This window comes from Ostrinia nubilalis, chromosome 6, assembly GCF_963855985.1.
Source record: "Ostrinia nubilalis chromosome 6, ilOstNubi1.1, whole genome shotgun sequence".
Taxonomy (NCBI): Eukaryota; Metazoa; Arthropoda; class Insecta; order Lepidoptera; family Crambidae; genus Ostrinia; species Ostrinia nubilalis.
This window is the reverse complement of record NC_087093.1, coordinates 4,360,594-4,382,483: the sequence shown is the minus strand read 5'-3', so window position 1 is coordinate 4,382,483 and position 21,890 is coordinate 4,360,594. Positions and strand designations below refer to the sequence as shown.

The 21,890-nt window shown below is 36.7% G+C and overlaps 3 protein-coding genes and 1 long non-coding RNA gene across 4 annotated transcripts in view; 1 reads left to right on the top strand and 3 right to left on the bottom strand.

Annotated features, from left to right (window-relative positions):
- Positions 1 to 7,454, top strand: part of LOC135072422 (anaphase-promoting complex subunit 11-like) — a 57,201-nt gene extending 49,747 nt beyond the window's left edge. Inside the window, exon 4 of the transcript XR_010257439.1 lies at positions 6,404 to 7,454. The gene's annotated coding sequence lies outside the window, so the exon portion shown is untranslated. The remainder of the gene's footprint in view (positions 1 to 6,403) is intronic.
- A 3,189-nt stretch (positions 7,455 to 10,643) lies between these two features.
- LOC135072421 (uncharacterized) lies at positions 10,644 to 13,436 on the bottom strand. Its single transcript, XR_010257438.1, has 4 exons — positions 13,113 to 13,436; positions 12,773 to 12,926; positions 11,203 to 11,398; positions 10,644 to 10,794 (listed from the first exon to the last, which is right to left on the bottom strand). It is a non-coding gene; the product is annotated as an uncharacterized LOC135072421 (long non-coding RNA).
- Positions 13,437 to 16,870: 3,434 nt separating this feature from the next.
- On the bottom strand, positions 16,871 to 18,711 carry LOC135072891 (radial spoke head 1 homolog). The gene is made up of 4 exons (XM_063966919.1): positions 18,595 to 18,711; positions 18,290 to 18,440; positions 17,735 to 18,208; positions 16,871 to 17,141 (listed from the first exon to the last, which is right to left on the bottom strand). The coding sequence occupies exons 1-4, from the start codon at positions 18,640 to 18,642 to the stop codon at positions 16,900 to 16,902; spliced, it is 915 nt and encodes a 304-aa protein (XP_063822989.1). The 5' UTR covers positions 18,643 to 18,711; the 3' UTR covers positions 16,871 to 16,899.
- A 220-nt stretch (positions 18,712 to 18,931) lies between these two features.
- Positions 18,932 to 21,248, bottom strand: LOC135072890 (coiled-coil domain-containing protein 85C-A). Its single transcript, XM_063966918.1, has one exon. The coding sequence runs from the start codon at positions 20,918 to 20,920 to the stop codon at positions 19,679 to 19,681; it is 1,242 nt and encodes a 413-aa protein (XP_063822988.1). The 5' UTR covers positions 20,921 to 21,248; the 3' UTR covers positions 18,932 to 19,678.
- Between the last annotated feature and the right edge of the window lie 642 nt (positions 21,249 to 21,890).

The following is a 21,890-nucleotide window of genomic DNA, read 5'->3' as shown; positions in this document are numbered from 1 at the left end:
AGTAATTCTTATCCTATTTAACTACAATCGCCCACGCGCCCATCCCATTTGTCCGCCGCTGAACCGTAACCTAATATTCATCTCGGTAGATGGCGGCACATAATAAGAATTTGCAAGGAAGTTTGTAAAAAGTCACTAATTAACACTTTGATTTGCTCGTTTAAACACAGTGAATAATAATAATAATAATAATAAATCTTTAGACAATTTCACACAGCGCCAGCTAGCCCCAAAGTAAGCAACTTAATGCTTGTGTTATGGGTGCTAGCTTAACGGATATACTACTTATATACTTTTTTTTTAAATACATAAATATTCAAATAGGTACATACAGTGAATGGTTCAATTACATAAAATATCTTTATTATTATTACGAACAGCGCTATTCATAGTACATGTAATATTTAGTTACTAATTTACTAATGATGTCGATAGATGGCGTTTGACAGCTTTGCCTTCATGAATATTTACGTACCTCAAAATTTTTTGTCAGGCAAAAGAAGATTTTAACCAATGACGATAGATGGCGCTTTTCCACGTCTTATGAAAATCCCAAATATTTTACGGGATTCCCTATTTTTTTCCAAAATAAAATTTAGCCTATGTTACTCGTGAGATATGTAGCTTTCGAATGGTGAAAGAATTTTTAAAATCGGTCCAGTAGTTTTTGAGCCTATCCATTACAACTAAACAAACAAACAAACAAACAAACAAACAAACAAAGTTTTCCTCTTTATAATATTAGTGTAGACTAGCGGCCGCCCGCGACTTCGTACGCGTGGATCTCGTTTTACTCCATTAGGGGTGGAGTTTCGTAAAATCCGCTCTTAGCATCTATAGCGCATACATTTTAAATTTCAACTCTCTTACTTTAAACACATAGGACTTTCATAACATAAACTTCCAACCCTCCTTTTATCTCTTTAGCCCCCGTAGTTGATTTCTAATGATACATTTTCAGTATATGTACCACCACCACCATTTCAGCCATAGGACGTCCACTGCTGAATATATGCCTCCCCCAATGCTTTCCATGTTGATCGATTGGAAGCGGCCTGCGTCCAGTGCTTCCCTGCTACCTTTACGATGTCGTCGGTCCACCTTGTAGGTGGAAGTCCCACGCTACGTTTTCCGGTGCGCGGCCTCCATTCCAGAACCATTCTGTCCCATCGGCCATTAGTTCTGCGTACTATGTGCCCTGCCTGCCCATTGCCACTTCAGCTTGCTAATACGTCGGGCTATGTCAGCGACTTTGGTTCGTTTACGGATCTCATTTCTGATTTAATCTCGCAAAGAAACACCAAGCATAGCCCTCTCCATAGCACGCTGTGCAACTGAGCTTCTGTATAAGGCCTATAGTGAGAGGCCACGTTTCCGAGCCATAACTTATCACTGGTAACACACATTGGTCATACACTCTAGTCTTCAGGCATTGAGGTATTTTGGACGAAAAGATGTTGCGTAGTTTCCCGAACGCTGCCCAGCCGAGTTGGATTCGACGATTGACCTCCTTCTCGAAATTGGATCTACCTAGCTGGATCGTTTGTCCGAGGTAGACATACCTACTTGTCGACAATCTCGAGAATTGAGCTCCCAACTGAAACTGGGTAGGGCGCAACATGGACATTCGACATAAGCTTCGTTTTGTCCATGTTCATCCTCAGGACTACCTGTTGGGAAAATCGATTAAGGTCTTTGAGCATTATTCCAAGATCTTCCAACGATTCTGCCATGACCACAATATCGTCGGCAAACCGATGTGTACACAGTACCACATAGTACCGAACAGTATATGTACACCTCCACAATATCTAGAGATCATAGTGAGCATACATTTTAACTTTCAAGTCTCTTACTTTAAAAACCGAGGACTGCAATACAAACTTCCAACCCCCTTTTTAACTCCCATAAGGGTTGAATTTTGCAAAATTTCGTCTTAGTGACTACCTACGTTCTAAAAGGAGGTGTATTCCACTTTGATCACCTGGCTTTGATTTATTCTGTGCCTTTGATAACCCACGGATACGATGTCCTGGGTGAGCCAAGTGGACTCTAGTTAAATTATTATTTTAGTGTCCTTTGATCATCTACAAACAAATCAAACCTCCTCTGAATAGTCACATGTCCAATTGTTGTACTACATATTTTGTTTTGTAACATTATTGATATTTTCTAAAAACCGCAATAAACAAATTGGACATACATACATGTATGTGACAATTCAGAGGTATGATTTATTTATAGGTGATCAAAGAACGCTAAAGAAATAATTTAACTGGAGTCCACTTTGATCATCTTGGTGATCAAAGCCAGGTGGAATAGACCATTAACCCCTATGAGAACTCTTTTGAGATTTGTAGTTTCTGAGACTTCGTGATGAGTGAGTCACTTAGTCATTCAATGACCTTTCTTTCTACTAAAATTATACGTACCTCTATAGGTACGTATAATTTTAGTAGAAAGAAAGGTCATTGAAATTATCATTAAAATCAAATAAGTAAGTACCTACCAACCTAAGTAATTAAAATAAAGACCCTACCAAAAAATTTACAAATTACATACAGAAAATAAAAACGAAGTAATTCTTATCCTATTTAACTACAATCGCCCACGCGCCCATCCCATTTGTCCGCCGCTGAACCGTAACCTAATATTCATCTCGGTAGATGGCGGCACATAATAAGAATTTGCAAGGAAGTTTGTAAAAAGTCACTAATTAACACTTTGATTTGCTCGTTTAAACACAGTGAATAATAATAATAATAATAATAAATCTTTAGACAATTTCACACAGCGCCAGCTAGCCCCAAAGTAAGCAACTTAATGCTTGTGTTATGGGTGCTAGCTTAACGGATATACTACTTATATACTTTTTTTTTAAATACATAAATATTCAAATAGGTACATACAGTGAATGGTTCAATTACATAAAATATCTTTATTATTATTACGAACAGCGCTATTCATAGTACATGTAATATTTAGTTACTAATTTACTAATGATGTCGATAGATGGCGTTTGACAGCTTTGCCTTCATGAATATTTACGTACCTCAAAATTTTTTGTCAGGCAAAAGAAGATTTTAACCAATGACGATAGATGGCGCTTTTCCACGTCTTATGAAAATCCCAAATATTTTACGGGATTCCCTATTTTTTTCCAAAATAATATTTAGCCTATGTTACTCGTGAGATATGTAGCTTTCGAATGGTGAAAGAATTTTTAAAATCGGTCCAGTAGTTTTTGAGCCTATCCATTACAACTAAACAAACAAACAAACAAACAAACAAACAAACAAAGTTTTCCTCTTTATAATATTAGTGTAGATAACTTCATGTCATGGGCACTGACATTATTCTCTTCATGAAATTATTTGAAATTGTGTGCATTGTTTCTACTCTATTTGAACCATTTTTGAAGACTTGCATATCATTAACATCTTAGTACTTATCAACTGTGTAAGCATAAGTAAGTATTAAACGAGTAATAGGTAGCTTGCGTTTTGTAAATAATATTGTACCTAAGAGTTAAGTTTTTAAATTAAATCATAACATATCACACGTTGTTTGAGTTCCTCGATCCTCGATCCGTACAGTACATACGTATTTTAGGTTTCATACCCAAAGGGCGCCAACAATACACCTACTTCTAACTGTCCCCAGTGGCGGATTAACGTATAAGCACTACAAGCACGTGCTTGGGGCCCCTGTTCTCCAGGGGCCTCCATCCTCTGCTGGCGCGCCAGCAGAGGATGGAGGCGTTTCATTTCATACCTACATTTTATAGAGATTTAGCCTATGTTACTCGTAAGTAATGTAGCTTTCAAATGGTGAAATAATTTTTAAAAACGGTCCAGTAGTTTTTGAGCCTATTCATTACAACCAAACAAACAAAGAAGAAGAAGAAGTGTAGATAAAGTAAAGCGCGTTTTCCCAAATATACAAGTGGCGTTTAAAGAAAGAAAGAAAGAAAAATGTATTACGATGAACATCACATACATGACAGAGAAAAAGACAGAAATGGCACATAAATATTACAAGGAAATAAAAAGTGAACTGAGCAGTGAGCAGTGCTATCCTGTCGCAACAGCGATGCCCATCGCAATGGGATTCCACTCAGCATATGCCGTGGCCCACGGTGGGGAAGGCCACGACGCTGGTTTTCAGTGATGTGGGCCCCATGCCGAGTGGAAGTCACGGACACTAACCTAAACTGCATATCAACAAGGCCGTTTAAATCCTACTAGTCCTACTAATATTATAAATGCGAAAGTTTGGATGTCATGATGTCTGGACGTTTGTTACTCTTTCACGCAAAAACTACTGAACGGATTTTGTTGAAACTTTACAGTATTACTGTTTATAACCCACATTAACATATAGGCTATAATTTATGACGATCTGTGACATACTAAATTTCACGCGGGTGAAACCGCGGGCAAAAGCTAGTATAAATATATAACAATAATAATAATGTGCAAACATTTGTTGAATAAACATAATTATAATAAACTAGCTGACCCGGCGAACTTCGTACCGCCTTAGCGTAGAGATTTTCTTTATATTTTTTTCCGTAAAAACCTTGTACAGAGTATTAGAAAACTACAAAAAAAAAATCAGCCAAATCGGTCAAGCCGTTTTCATGTGATGTCGTGACAACGGAAAACGGGTTTCATTTTTATATATATAGATTAATCCTTCAAGGCCCGCGAATCTAGACACAATAGATAATCAATTGTTATGACATTAATTAATGCCGTCTGGGACTCAAGCGGTTAAAGATGCTACATAATAAAATAATACCCGTATTAAAATAATAATAATTGTGTATACAGGATGTCCCGTAATGCAACGTCAAGCCGTAACTGGGTATTGAGGCAAGTTATGCTGGTTATCAGAAAAATATAAAAAACAATCTATGTGGCATTTTGTCAAAGTAATAGGCATTAAAAAAAAACAAGAAAATCTACTCCCGGTGACGATCTTTTTACTCGTGTTGCCACAAATCTTCACTTTTTCCAAAATTTTTTTTTGTTAAGTAACCCTGAATAATGCTTCTCTAAATTGTTATCAAAATTACGAAACCAGCTGCTCCAGCTTGGATGAAAAAAATACATTATTCCCAAAAAAAATTTCAAAATAAAAATTTTGCCTAGTTTAAACTGACTGTACTGAAAAAAAATTGTACTACGCGAGTATGTGTATGCGCAAGTGAAGTCATAATTTGGCGCATTTAGTAAGGATTCCAAAATGGTATAACACTTGGTAAATTCTTGCTGTAATTGTCGACAATTTTTGTTTTTTTTGGAAATAATCCCGTTTTTAACTTTATCTACCTTAGTTAAAAATATTATTCTAATGTGCCCAAAATTCAAGTTTCTGGCTTAAGTGAGGTGGAGAAGCCATTTTAAAAGGTATGAGCGGGACGGAGAGGGCCATCTTACCAAGCAGGGATGTTATGGATATCCGTAACCGTAACCGAAACTGATTCAAAAGTTACGGATAGTTTCGGATAAAGGCGGAGTCTTAAGGGTACAATAAATTCCAAACAGAAGCATTATTCAGGGTTACATAAAAAAATAAAATTAGAAAAAGTGAACCCGCAAAGAACAAAAATCCGTCCAGATAAGCTTAATTATTTAGCATTAATGTGTGTTGAGGCAGACATACTTCGTCGGATAAATTTCGACGATGTAATCTCGGAGTTTGCTCTGATTAAGGCAAGGAAAATAATGTTTTAAGTTTTACATTTCACCTACTACACTTTCTATTTTGATGAACTTTCATTTTATACTTTATACCTTCCATTCCATTCCTTCCATTTCCATTTAAGCAATAGAGGGCCTACACAGGCTCTGTGCTTAAGGCCTCGGATACTCTTAATCCGCCACTGACTGTCCCTCTGTCTATCAGTGGGTTGGCTGGCTGTAGGTAGGTACCACCTACTCAAGAACAGTAGGTACTTGAACTAGATTTGGTAGGCATCTCTAGATCCGTTGTGAACATATTATTATACTAAAATGAAGTAAAAGTTGTAAGTAAATAAATTCACTGAGTATGGATCTCAACCAAACCTTTAACCACATTTAACTTAGCTGATGCTAGGTGGCCATGGTCATCATACCAGAGCGGAGCTGTTTATTCGATATTCTTTGCTTCATTCAATGAAAAAAAGTTAAATTAGTGTTAACATAACAAATAATTTACCCCTAAAATGTGTTTAATGATGTATCTTAAGACCAATCGTATTTTTATGTAAAGTCAAGCAAGAAACACTGAATTTGGAATAACGATTGAGTAAATTTTTATTACCTTAATAAATAACGAGAGAATAAGAATATAGGTAATAATATTTTGTTTTCAAAGCATAAGAACTTGTAAGGAAAATTGAGAATGTTACTAGGTATAGCCTGACCAGGAACATAAAAACCCTCGCCATATTGCGGAAAACTAATGGTACTAATTTCTTTTAATGGCAACAGTAACTGAAAACTTCATTGTCATGTCACCTTGCATGTCAGTCTATTGCTGTCAAAGTGTAAACAAACTTTATTTTAAATGTGCGCAATTGATTTTGTGAATTAAATTGCTAAAATCTTTTTATAGTCGTGAAAGAAAAGTGGTTTACAATGTGTTAAAGTATTTGTCGCAGAGAAATACTAAGGGTTCGGACAATATTTTCATTGAATAATGTTTCCGACAAAGGTTGTCAAATTGACTGACATGTTTATCGCATAGTACAGTCCACTATGAAAATTAGCTGTGGTTTGTTTCAACTACCTATTTTAAAAAAATTTGTCACTTTCTAAGTGTTGAATTTTATGGAATTGGGAAAGAAGTACCGAGTTTGAAGCGTTCATGAGCAAACATTGCAGTTGAATATTCAAGTTCTGAATTTGATTATTGATGAATAATAAAATAAATCCTACTAGCTCGATTGATGGTTTCATTTAATTTATTTAAACCAGGCTACCTATAATAATATTTTTTCGTTAATTTATGAAAATATCAAATTAGCCCGTAATCCTGAATCCTGATACATAAAGTTAGCCTATTAATTTAACATAGGTACGACTGTACTCAGTGTTGCACTATCAAATGCAATTGACGCGCCTCTATGCCAGGGTTTTTATGTTCCTGGTCAGGCTATATGCAAAATCACTTGAAACCTATGTTACAGTTAGGCTTTTACATTTACAAATACATTAGTTTTTATTTCATTCAAAAATACCCAGTAGTTATGATTTATAGGCATTCAAAGTTCGCTTAAATATTGAGTGCCGCCGACGGTCACGTGACCCCGCGTGACGTACATTCACAGTATCCGCTCACTAGAAAACGGATATAAACATACTTAAATACATTTTTTTTTTGTAAATACAAACTTATTATACATATTAACACCCAGACCCATCACAGAAATTAAAATTGAACCAAACCCAAATTTGATGCGATTGTGTCGTTTTATTGCAAATTACCTTCCAGCTCCATCATTAGACCCTGATTACTATACAGGGTGTTAGGTAAATGGGTATATGAGCCGACAATAGCCCATGTTAACATGGTCATATAAATGGTATGGTGAAGTCAGAAATTTGATATCATCATTTAATTTTTTTAAATTTTCATACAAAATAAATTTTATAACATCCGATTTGTATGAAAATTAAAATAATTAAAATGAAGATATCAATTTTCTGCCTTCACCATACCATTTATATGATCATGTTAACATGGGCTAGTGTCGGCTCATATACCCATTTACCTAACACCCTGTATAGAATTAAAGTACTCGTCAATACAAAACGAACGAACCCAAACTCGATGGATTTAAGTCGTTTTATTATAGAGTTCCTATGGCCACCTTCCAGCTCCATCATCAGATCAGCTCCATGTCATCATAATATTGCATGGTCATCCAAATCACATGTGTTTGCGAAATTTCAGCTTAATCGGTTGCCTGGAAGTGGGTCTTAATTCAGCTTGCAAGATTCCACTCATACAAATATGAGCCAGTCACTGTAATATGACGTCACGCGCATAAAATGGCGGGCCGGCCGCCGCCCGCACTTTTAAAATTCAATATCTTGGAAACTAATTGACGTATCGAAATAATTATTTCACGTGTATTTTTTATTTTTAACAGAGAATACAGAAAGCTAAAAAACAAAATTAGTGAACATTCTTCATTATATTTCTAATAATGTCATAGTAGAACAGCGTTCAAAGCATGGCAACATTCTTATTTCCCAAAACAAAGTGACTTTTTGGCGGGCTTTTGAACGCACTAGGCGCGATTTTCGAAGCCAATTTTGTATTTTTCTCTTTTTGTGTTATAAATAGTTATCTATCTATTGGAAGTCGTTAAGTCAACTTAAAACTCGACTATGCCGGACGGGGACGGTAAGGACCCGCCCAGGGGCAAGGAAAAAAGGAAGGCACCAAACAGAGATCACACCTATACGAGTGCAGATGAAGATTTCTACAAACCGTACGTAAAACCAGGGTATAGAAGGCTATTCGCGGAGAACACGGTGAGTGGCGAGTTTTCTGTATTTGTGGAAAGCACGAAAGATAATGAGAAGATCGGGAACAACAATCCCATCCTGACTACCAACCTTTTCAAAAATGAAATCAAGGGCATTACCAATCTTAAAAGAATTAACGCCAATAAAATATGTGTCACATTTTCCCAGTCTAGTAATGCCAATAACTTCCTGAAAAACGATCCCTTCCTAACCAAACACCAACTCAAGGCATACATCCCAGCCACAGCAGTAGAAACAGTCGGCGTGCTTCGCTTTGTACCCACTAGTATCAGCAATGAGGAACTTTTTAAGAAACTCTCGTCATCATACGAGATCATAGGTGTACGTAGGTTCACCAAAAAAGACAACGGCGAAATAAAGCCCTTCCAATCTGTGTCTATCACATTTTTATCAACTGTGTTACCCGAACATGTGTATCTAGACCTTTTTAGGTTCAGAGTATTCCCATACAACGCTCCATTGTTGCAATGCTTCAAGTGTTTCAAATTCAACCATGGTGCTAAAATTTGTAAATCTGTGCAAAAATGCTCAATATGTTCTGAAGAACATCATTTTTCTGAATGTACTTCAAATAAAATAGCCAAATGCATAAACTGTCAAGGAGCTCATCTTGCGATTTCACGGGACTGTCCTGTCAAAAAACAAAAAATGGAAGATAAAAAAAATAAATTAACTTACGCTAATATGGTCTCCAGCAGTGCTGCGGCTACTAAGAGTAGCCCAGTTATCAAAAACTACATAAGCGAGTTTCCTCTACTGGCTGCTCCTAAAACTAACTTAAAATCTATTGCATCAAGGAAGCCACAAGCTAGCTCGATTTCAACAGCGACCTCTTCCACTTCAACTAACTCGATGGAAGTTAAAGAAAAAGAACCACTTACAAATGAACAATTAATAGATGAAATATTAAACAATGATTTTATTCGCAAGGGCCTTGTAGGCGCCCTTGTCGCTATTGGCAACGAAACGAGGGCAGTCAATAGTTCTATTATACAGGAAATTCTTATAAAAAGTTTCAAAGGGCTTTAAATGGATAAAAGTTTCATAAGAATCTCTCAATTTAACGTCGAAGGTGTTATTAACAAAAAGCCATTACTTATACAATTTTTGATTGATAATGATATTGATATATGTTTGTTAAACGAAACATGGTTAAAAGAAAACAGTTCTTTTCGTATTCATAATTACAATCTAGTTAGTAAAATAGGTAAAGAAAAAGAAGGCCGGGGTGGAGTCGCCATCCTAGTCAAAGACACTTTGAAATATTCAGTAATAGAGCTTCCCTTTTATGATTTTCTACAACCTGTAGCTATTAATCTGCGAACTGGCATAGGTAATTTAAGTATTCTATGTATATATTGTCCACCACCTAAAGAAAATAGATCAAGATTCAATGGTAGCAAACTGAAACAGATTATTAACTTACTACCTAAGCCACTTTTGCTATCAGGTGATATTAATGCTCACCACATCGCATTCGGCTGTGCTACTAGTAACGGTCGAGGTAATGAAGTTTACAATATATTTGACGAGAGCGACCTCTGTATCCTCAACTCAGGGGCGCCAACCACTGTTGGTAGATCTGTTCATAATCCTTCGGCTATTGATGTAACATGTGTCAGCCCTTCAGTAGCTCCATTATGTGATTGGAAAGTTTATGATGATCCAATGGGAAGTTATCACTATCCCACTATAACAGATATTCAGACTTCTGTTGATAAATATCAGATAGGTGAACCAGTACACAAATTTATTTACAATAAAGCTGATTGGTTTAAATTTCATACTGAAACAGAAAACATGGTAGGTAATATTAATTTAGATAATACAGATCCATTAAGAATTTATGACGATTTCTATAATCATTTGATTAATATTAGAGACAAATGTGTACCTAAAGTAGTCAAAACCTCTCCCAATTTAATGAAAAAGCCTGTACCTTGGTGGGATGATGAGTGTAATAGTGCAGTTAAAAAAAGTAAAGATGCTTTAAATTTTTATAGACGTAATCCAAGCATTGACAACTACATTGCGTATAAAAAATTAGATGCTGCTAAAAAACTAACTCTTAAGGAAAAAAAGAAAACAGGTTGGAAATCTTTATGTGAATCTTTTAATCGATATACTCCTGTTAGTACAGTATGGAACTATATGAAGAGGTTTAAGCGTGTTTCAATTCCTAAACTGCCGAAGAATGATGAATGGATTCCCTCTTTTTTTGAGAAATATTCCCCTGTATCTCCTCCTGAAAAAGAAGTAAATAATTCATTATTGCAAGCATATTTCTGTCAAATTGGTAACGAAAAAGCAGCTTTTTTATCTCAACATTTTTCTTGGGAAGAGTTTATGACTGCCTTGAAGTCTCGTAGGAACACTACACCTGGTTTAGACAATATTCCTTATGAACTTATTCGTCGCCTACATAGTAATGCCAAAAAACTTTTACTGTACATTTTTAATTTACTATGGCAAACACAAGTCATCCCAGACTCATGGAAGACTCAGTGTGTCATCCCTATACTTAAACCAGATAAGCCTCCTGATGACTGTAACTCTTATCGACCAATTTCTCTGTCCTCATGTATAGGTAAAGTATTTGAGTGCATGTTAAAGACAAGATTAGATTATTATGTCGAATCAAATAATATCTTACCAAATGAACAATTCGGATTTAGGAAAGGCCGAAGTGCAGCAGAAAGTTTTACAGCATTGGTCTCAGACCTTAGGAATTCTCTTGACAGTCACTCTGCTACAGCTTGTGTCTTCCTTGATGTACAGGGCGCGTTCGATAACGTGGTCCCCTCAATTTTAATAGCCATCTTATGTGATATTGGAGTACCCGGGGTAGTCTGTAAATGGATTTTCAATTTTTTGTATAAAAGAATAATGTATATAAAATTTAATAACATTTTTCATGGACCCGGATATGTATATAAAGGCACAATGCAGGGCGCTACGATCTCGCCATTATTGTACAATTTATACACTAGTCAAATTAATAAGTATTTAACACAAAGGGATATAAAATTTTTACAATTTGCTGATGATTTATTAATTTATACTGTAAATAAAAATGTAAATACTGCTGTGCATAGTTTAAACCTAGCTTTAGTTGAAATTCATAATTTTTATTCTGGTAAATTAAAACTTGATATTAGTCCCAATAAGAGCGGCGTTATGTTATTCTCGAAAAAATATAATGAATGTAATTCTAATATTTATTATAATAATAATCCTCTTCCATGGATTCAGGAAAAAAAGTTTTTAGGAGTGTGTCTAGATAAAAAACTCACATTTGAAAGTCATATAAAGCTTCTCATTCGCACCTCTTCTAAGGCTTTAAACTTATTACGCTCACTAGCCGGTGTAACTTGGGGTTCTGATCCTAAGATTTTATCAATGTTATACAAGAGTTTAGTGCGTAGTCATTTTGACTATAGTACTTTAGCATATATGAATAGTAGCCCAACCCTATTAAAGAAATTAGATGTTATTCAGAATAAAGCACTTAGAATAATAACAGGAGCTATGTGTTCAACACCTATCAATGCTATGCAATGTGAAACATGCATTCCTCCTTTAGTACTGAGACGTATTCAACTAGCAGCAAATTTTTGTCTCAAACTAATAACTTCAACTAACAAACCAGTACTAGATAGAATCATGCCACCCTTATCTTCCCAAATATGCTCTACTCCTCCTCCTCCAATTACAGGTAATGAGTTAATATCTGGACGCACTCCGGGCTTACTAAGAATTGCATTGTATATTGATTCTCTCACTGTAAATATGTATAAAGATAAGCCATGGCCCATGTACAAAGTTAATTATGAAGATCTTGTTGTAAATAATTTCACCATTTTAAGGGAAAAGATCTCCAATCAAATTGATCTTAATAAATTTCTAAATAAGTCTTATTATAAAGTGTACACAGATGGTTCAAAGAAAGAGAACAGTGTAACCTCTGCATTTTATGATCCACAACTTAAACTTACTCAAAGTCATAAAATTGAAAGCCACTGTAGTATCTTTACTGCAGAAAGTTATGCTATCCTCTTAGCACTTAAACATATCTGTACATGTAATCCACCATCTGACAATATTATTATTCTAACTGACTCTAAAAGCGTATTACTAGCTCTGGAAAATAACTCTTGTAAATATAATTTGAATTATATAATTTATGATATTAAGAAATTAATTAACAACATATATAGACTTACTGGTAAGACACTGCTCTTCCTTTGGGTACCATCGCACCGTGGCATCAGGGGGAATGAAATTGTTGATCTGGCTGCAAGGAATGGCTTTGATGTTGACCATGCTACGTTGTTGAAGATACCTCACACTGACTATCAAGCCGCAATCAGTCAAGACCTGAAAAAGATATGGCATGAGTACTGGACTATTACTAGTATGGAAAAGGGAAAATGGTATGCTAAGATCCAAGAAAGCCCGCCCGCCAAACCTTGGTACCATCGGAGGAATGAGAATATAGATAACAGGAAGTTCATAACCATAATAAATAGGCTGAGATTTGGCCATTGCCACGCTCCCACTCACCTGAAGAGGCTTAACTTGATTCCGAGCGCTGAATGTACATATTGCAATGAAGAGCTTGCCGATATGGAACACATAATCCTGAAATGTAGAAGTTTTGGAATCCAGAGACTGGTCATGATCGATGACCTTCAATCTATTTGTGAACGTGTACCACAGTCGTTGGACGAACTCCTCAAGGATCCGAAACTTTTCAAACCCTTATATACTTTCGTGGTTTCAACTCTGGGAACTATTTGAGAAATTGAGAAGAGTAAGAACTAAGAAAATATCAGTGAATCACAGTGAATCAGTGAAGTGAAGTGTCAAACACAGTTGTCATGTGTCAAATTCAAACAAAAGTTTAACGGACTTCAAAGACTGGCTTAAAAGGGCATGCACCCAGAGCCGTGAAAAACTATATTAAAAAAAAAAAAAACCAAAACAAAGTTAAATGTCACTTTTATTTATGTCAATGTCAATTTCAATCGTTTTTGTGTTTGGTGGTGGCTCGTCTCAAGTTTTGAGTTTGTTGCCAAGCCAATTTGCTTCAGGGAAAAACAGAATTGGTGTATTTAATAAGTAATAAAGTCGTACATGCAGTAATAACAGTTTATGTTTACGACATAGCTGCAACCCATGTCCGAAACCTCATTGCAAGCAACTCTCAAGGAAGAGCAACCGCCGTCCAAAATACCTGAATCTGTTAAGGTTAGTTCCTTTTATTTTATGCAGTTTTTGCAATAATAAACTTCCAATAGAATTAAAATATAAATGGACAAACTTAACCCAAAATAACTCGAAAGTTTTCACCCTAAATCTTGACTTGGTCACGTAAGGTTAAACAAATACAAAACGCTATATGAATAATCATAAACAAAGTAAACTGATCGGAAAAAATGTTTTGATTTACAGAAAATAATATCAATGGAAAAGGAAAATGATACCAATGCTAGTCGCAAATCCAGGATTGATCTCAATGCACTGCCGACGCGTCAATACCTAGACCAGACTGTGGTCCCGATTCTTCTACAAGGACTGTCAGCTCTCGCCAAAGAACGGCCTCCGGACCCAATCAACTACCTAGCTGCATATTTATTAAAAAACAAAACTACATTTGAAAACAACAATGCTGGTCCCAACAACAATCCTCCGCAAAATCCTCAAACATAACAACTTCTTCATAGCTAGTTTTACATAATTTAATAATAAATAATGCTAGTTATCTAGTTTTATAGCACAAAGTACACCATACTTTGTAAGATATAGCTTTACTTAACACATCTGTGTTTTGAAGACGTGCTGCCAATTATAAACATTAGCAAATTCAATAGATCTCACTTCTGTCGATCGGAAGAATACCAAATGTTTCTCTAAAATTGCAAATTACTTACCAAACTCTCAACATGACTCCAAAACAAATAAAAATGAAGTTTCACAATAAGAAACATAAATTGTACTGTAATATGTATCTTTATAAATATATCTTTTGTATATTAGAATATTTTATGACGTATGTATATTCTTACTCATAATTACTGATAATAATCGAGCCTTATATGTGTGTCATGTTGATATTGTGTAATACAGTGTTATAAAGTATTTAAGTGTTTTACAAAGCTGATGAAAGACAGCATACTTAGTTACATTTTACATTTTCCTATTCTTCAAATAATGACTCTCAAGTTTTGAGTTACAATGTAGAAGAACCTATTTAATAATAATATGTAAAAATCCATTTGGTTTTATGTAAGTCGCTCAATAAACTCTGAATTTTTGGAAAATTCTATGCTTTTATTTCAGCAGCCATTTTCATAAGATTCGTCTCTTACTACTGCTCTTATTGTATGAGAAAAAAATTATTTAATAATGTATTTTTCTTTTCATATTATTTTTTAGTACCTACAATGATAAGTTAGTGTATTCTTATGTGCATGTGGATTGAGTGATCCTTGCTTCAATCTTAACAAAAATCGAGGAAGTTTTACTTAAAATATGTTAAAACATTGCGATGAAGTTTAAAAATTTGTTAAACCTAAGATAAAAATGTTATGGCCAATAAATAGGAGCACTCATACCGCACGCTTTAAGAAAACGTCAACATGTTTATTTCAGAAAATAAAGCCTTTCCACTTCTTTTTATAGTATTGAAAAATTGTTAAGAATATGTTAAAACTATTAACAAATTCAGAAATTCCTTGCACGTCCCGTTCCAAAGTTATGACGATTATTTAGGATCACTCACACCGCACACGGGCCGTACGAGTGCTCTTCAAAATAATGACTTTTTATTAATAAATACGTTTTATTTCTGTTGGGAAATGTGTGCAAACTGACGAGCGAATTTGTTAAAGAATAAGGTGACAAAACTTAAAAGCTGAAGGAAGAAATTAACCTTTATTCTTTCCTCCAATATGCCGTGTGAGTGATCCTTACTTTTACCTCTATCTGCTCATATGTAGTTCGTAGGCAGACTGAGATAGTATCTAAAATTGTTAATTGTTTTTAACAATTATTTGGCATATATTTTGCTTTTATTAAGGTCATAATTTAAGAAATATCAGGCTTAGATGATTCCTAAAGGAAAATGTTGATTAGGGTACGTACGATTTTTTATTTTGAGAGACTGTTTCGATTCATCAGAAGTTTTCCTAAGGACGTTTTATCAAAAATAATCCTAAAGGAATTATTTGAAAAAATCTGCTACTAGCAGCATTTTTTCAATTTGGTGGCGCCCGCGGAGACAATAGGAGGTCGCAAAGTTGAAATTCGTAAAGAGCACATCGAAATCTATACATTTCTAGATGCCTGCCGTGTGTAACCTGTACTTATAAACCTACATCCTTAATTTTATATGCAGCCTTTCTACATTGTTTATCATGCCATATAGCATGACATAAAGAAAATTACATCAAAAACATAAAAAGTCATGAAAGTCTAACATGAAATTTGTTTTATTCATTTACATGTGAGATTTAATAATATTATTTTATCGTATTTTATAGTCCAACCATCGACGACGAATCGGAACAGTCTCACAAAATAAAAAATCATATGTACCCTAATCAACATTTTCCTTTAGGAATCATCTAAGCCTGATATTTCTTAAATTATGACCTTAATAAAAGCAAAATATATGCCAAATAATTGTTAAAAACAATTAACAATTTTAGATACTATCTCAGTCTGCCTACGAACTACATATGAGCAGATAGAGGTAAAAGTAAGGATCACTCACACGGCATATTGGAGGAAAGAATAAAGGTTAATTTCTTCCTTCAGCTTTTAAGTTTTGTCACACTTATTCTTTAACAAATTCGCTCGTCAGTTTGCACACATTCCCCAACAGAAATAAAACGTATTTATTAATAAAAAGTCATTATTTTGAAGAGCACTCGTACGGCCCGTGTGCGGTGTGAGTGATCCTAAATAATCGTCATAAATTTGGAACGGGACGTGCAAGGAATTTCTGAATTTGTTAATAGTTTTAACATATTCTTAACAATTTTTCTATACTATAAAAAGAAGTGGAAAGGCTTTATTTTCTGAAATAAACATGTTGACGTTTTCTTAAAGCGTGCGGTATGAGTGCTCCTATTTATTGGCCATAACATTTTTATCTTAGGTTTAACAAATTTTTAAACTTCATCGCAATGTTTTAACATATTTTAAGTAAAACTTCCTCGATTTTTGTAAAGATTGAAGCAAGGATCACTCAATCCACATGCACATGTATTCTTCTGTCTATTGTATAAAAAACCTACAGAATTGAAACGACCAAGTGAAATCAACCACATTTATGGCAAGAGCACTATTCCTTCTGCTCGGTCTCCTCAAGGAACTTCTGTCTGTGCATGAGCCAAGAATCGTTGTCGTCTCCGCCCTCCTCTTCGTCAGTGACGGAGGGCAGGTCGAAGCGGATAATGTCAGTCTCGATGCTCTCGTCCGTTAGAGAAGGCACTGAATCGTGAACTGGCAACGGAACGGGCTCGGGCGGGAGGAATTCCGCCATGTATGCCGTGACGTTGCGCGCGCGCCATACTGCTACCTTGCCTGGGTGAGTTAAAAAATACATATTGTAGAGACTTAATTTCGTCATTTGGATACCAGTTATTTCCACCCACAAGGTGGACCGACGAATAAAGGCGCTGGATGCAGGCCGCCACCAACCGGCCATTGTGGAAATCATGATTGATATTATCAAGTTAATAACACGTAACGTCTGTATCAACCTGTGAGTTCCTATTTGTGCACAAGTTGCCAAGCATCCTTTCAGGAGCTTTTGGATGTCCACAGACGAGTCGAGAGTTGTCTCACGCCTCAGAATACAGTCTCACGCCTATGTTTTACTTACTACAAACTGTGCTGACAGGAAATAAATATAAAACGCGACTGCAAAATCACCCAAATCAGTTGGCTACTGCGTTGGCAACCATCAGCTACACTAAACGACTGAAACGCCACGATACACTTGGTGACAGATGGTGAATGAGGAGTATCCTGCTGGGGAGCTCCTTGAACATGTTAAAACTGCATGGAACAAATCTGCTTATAGTTTGGGACTGATTGCAGTTGAGCGCAAAAAAAAAACTACAAACTGTGCGAGTTGACTTTAGTGAGCGAGAATCGTGCCCAAAATAACTTACCCAAAGTCTCATCAAATTCTGCCTCTTCTTCTTCCTCCGCTCTTTCCTCCTTGATCTCTTTTTCTTCTTTCTCCTCCTCGCCTTCTCCGAATTCTTCTAAAGCCGGATCTTTTATCAACAAGTAGAATCCGTGCTGCATGCAATTCGTATCGAAAACGAAACACCCGGGTCCCTTTGGTACACCCTTCAGCCAAGAGCCGTGATAGCGAACTCGAGGGTAAATGATTTGCCCTGGCCCTTGAATAATGCCCTCTACCCATGTCCCCATGAACTTGATCTGGTACTCTGCGTAGAAGTACGTTCCTAATCCATGGCGTCTGCCTTTGAACCAGGCTCCCTCGTAGATGTCGCCGTTTGGGTAGTAATAAGCGCCGAAGCCCTGCTTCAGATCGTGGCGCCAGTCGCCTTCATATCGAGAACCGTCTGGATACAACATGGTTCCAACACCATATTTCATGGCGCGTCTCCATTCTCCTATAAATTATGAAAAAGACATCCTATCTAAGTAGGAAGAAAGGATTTAGGAGATACTATGTCTGGTAATTATTCAAATACCTTCATAGCGTGCTCCATTTTTAAACACGTATAAACCTTTTCCATTTCTAAGACCACGACAATAGCAACCTTGATAAAAATCGCCATTGGGAAGCACGGCCCAGCCCTCGCCGTGTCTCTCGCCTTCGTTGTTTCGACCGCCTACGTAAATCTAAAAAGCAATGTTTTATAAACGCTTGAGTTTGCTACAAATTTTTTATCAGGCTCAAAATTTTAAATAGCGCCATGGTAGCGCTAATAAATGTTGTTCTAAGACTCGTTTAACTTGTGTTTGTAAAAGTGAATTGGGTAGGAAATATAGTTACTCCAATGGTATCTTCATCCTCTCCTGGTTCTCCTTTTTCTTCAGCCATAACGGAGTTTCAATATTTTTATTTGTCAAAATTTTTATAATGTAAACATGCACGATGACATTAAGACTAGTGACATTAAATGTCATAAATAAACTGCAGGATATAAACAAAAACATTGCTCGATTTTTTATGAAAGAAGTTTGCATTAAATTTTGATTCAGTTCAATATCAATTTAATTTTTTACATAGTGTAATTTCTAATAAATAATTAACTTGGTTTTACGCTAACGTCAAAGTGTTAAACGGCAGATAAAGATTCATTTAAAACTAGAGTATAATAAAAACAAAATTTAAACAGGAATAATTTATTTAATTCTCACAAATTCGTTTGCAATAAATTAATAGGCATACTTAAACACAGGTTGGTGACAAAGCAAAGCTGGGAAATAAAGATTAGACAACAGGAGAATTGGATATCGGCAAGATGAAAGCACACACTGACTAGAAGGGCCATTAATAAATATTGAATTGAACATTAGGGGTAAAGATTTTCATACGACAATTAACCAGCTTAAAAATAATTCGGCCAATCACAGACAACAAACAGTAATATTTTATAGCCTCGTTAAACAATAGATTATCCATAAAATATTAATAAAAAAGAAGGCAACAGGCATCTTAAAATAAATAGGTTCAGAAGAAATATGAAACTCTAAATGCAATTTATATCGAAAATTCATATCTAGCTACTTCTAAAAGTAATTATACTTCTATTTTGTACTTTTCGGTTTCTTCTTCTGTTATTTGACAAGGGGACATAGCATTTCGCTGGCAAGTAAGCATCACACATATTTCTTCAGGTTTCACTACCAACTAGCAAAAGTTCAGTTATGTTCGTTTGATAAACAAGGTCAAGCACTTAATTCCGCTCTTTAGGTCACGAGACTTGACGCTATGACCTCGATCAAGTCGCATTCCAATCACAACCAACAACACTGATCAACACTTATGTAGGTTATTGTTTACTTGTACTTTTTACTCTTGCTGACAACAACGCAATGTTATTACTTATCACAAATAATTTCGTTGGAAAGTTTTAACGTGGTGGAGCCTGTGGAGGTGCATCTTCTAGTTTACCCCACACCACATTGCACATCTCTCGAACCAAAGCTTGCTCACCCGAGTCAAGGTCTGGCGCTGGTCGCCTTCGCTCTCTTTCGACGCGTTCTCTAACTTCTAATACTTGCAAAGCTCTGACCACTGCCTCAGGACGTTCATTCATTCCACTTCCTACCCCTTTCTCAGCCTCCAACCGTCTTACTTTCTGTTCTAAATCTCTAACGTACTGAACCGTTCGCTCTGCAAGTTGAGGATGCGTAATAGGCACTGTTGGTGCTGCTCTAGGTCCTTCCTCAACATTCGTGCCACTGCTGCTGCCATCTCCATCATCTCGTTCACGGCCTGGTGTTCTACCACAGTTAGTACAAGCAGTTCGTTCGCGTTCTTCATCCAAGTATAAACACAACTCTTTCAGTTCCAAATTATCGCGAATCAATTCTTGTTGTTTATCATCCAATTCTCTCAGCTTGCTCTGATACGCCGAGACTTCTTGACGCATCACTGACGCCGTGTACCTTCCAAATCGCTGCCATTCTCTTGCCAGTTTACGCCCTTTCTGCCGATCATCGTCCAAGAAACAGCACAAATCACGTAACTCCTGATTATCATCACTCAAGCGACGATTGGCTTCTTTTAAAGCTTTTATTTCATCTAAAAGTGTTTGAATATGTCTTCTCTGATCCGTCGAATTTCGTGGCGCATCATTTTCTACGCGTTTTGTAAATTTAAGCATGTCAGCTGATCTTCGATGTATTTGTTCTTCTTCTAAGTTTCGTTGCGCTCTTTGGGTATCGTCGGCACTTCTCGCTCGTGTAGTCGGTTCTACGGGTTCGTGGACGATAGCTTTCGTTATGACCTCCGCTGGAGGGCGGATCACTCGTAGTGCTCCCGGTGGCAGAGGGTATCCTTGAGGATATCCCTGGGGATATTTCACGAAGGGTATCGATCCGCTCGGGTAAGGTCCAGCGACCCCAGCTGGATATGGGTATTTATTTGGATCGATAGGTTTTCCTGTATAAGGAGGTTTAAACTCCTTGGCGGCTGAGTCGACAGTGGCTAGTTTGGGGCCACTAGCGGCTGGCGGAGGCGGATGATAACGAGGTGGAAAGTTGACCGGTTCCGTAGAGCCCTGTTTACCTAGTTGTTGTTTTGGTTTATTAAACTGGCCCGCGTTCTGATTGATTGACATTGTCGTTGAAACAGTTTCGCGGACAGTCATCAGCTCAGTCGGTCCGTCGCAACATCATTTCGAAGTTTATTTCTAAAGCGAATAAGCATAGACGCGAAAGCCGAGGCAGCATGAGTTCAACGATTGGTCCTTGAATGAACGGAGGTGGGGGACGCCGGCTGCGTAGGTTGTGAACCGTGGCATTCGCGCAATTATCCGTCGTGATTGTCAATTTCGTAATTCACCTTTGGGTCACTTGTTTGTGTTGATGTGTTTATGCCTTGGCGTGGATTGCGTTGTTAGTTGTATTGTTTTGTTTGGTTTCGAGGAGGTTATCGCGGTAAGACGCGGGCGCGCGCGGGGCGCGTGTCTCAGACTGGCGCGGGGTTTGCGGCTCTACCTGTGCGAAGGCGCCGCGGTCGCGCGTCCCGCTCCGACGCGCTCTCTCACCTGTACGAGCCGCTCGCACACAGACGCGACGTAACTTCGGCTCTACACAGCTACACTGCCTTGCGCACACGCACACTTGCAAATAGATCTCATTCTTTTGACAGCACGCTTTGTCATCGAGAATAGAGATCCCTATTAACTTCCGCCTTACATCACAAATGTGAAGCGATTTGGCTCACATTCATGCTACCTGCGTTCCACCTTTTTGAACCCTTTTCGCGGTATAATGGTTGAACATTGTTTGTTTGTTATGTGGTTAAATTTAATAATAATCACGTAGTTATATATTTATTACATAAATATATTACATACCAAGTTAGTTAGGTATTTCATTTCCTGAAATATAGCAGTAAAGTACCATCATTGTAAGGATACAGGATAAAGTCAATCTAATTTTTACTGTAGATGCTCAAAATAATCTCATTTTATCTAAGTTTAAAAAAAGAGTTATGTTTTAAATAAAATGCAACAGAAAAGCTCTACCAGCGTGATCTCTACTTTCTACCATATTTCAACGCCTGATTCGCGTACCATAGCAATACTTACTTTATTTTTACGACGGCTCTTTATT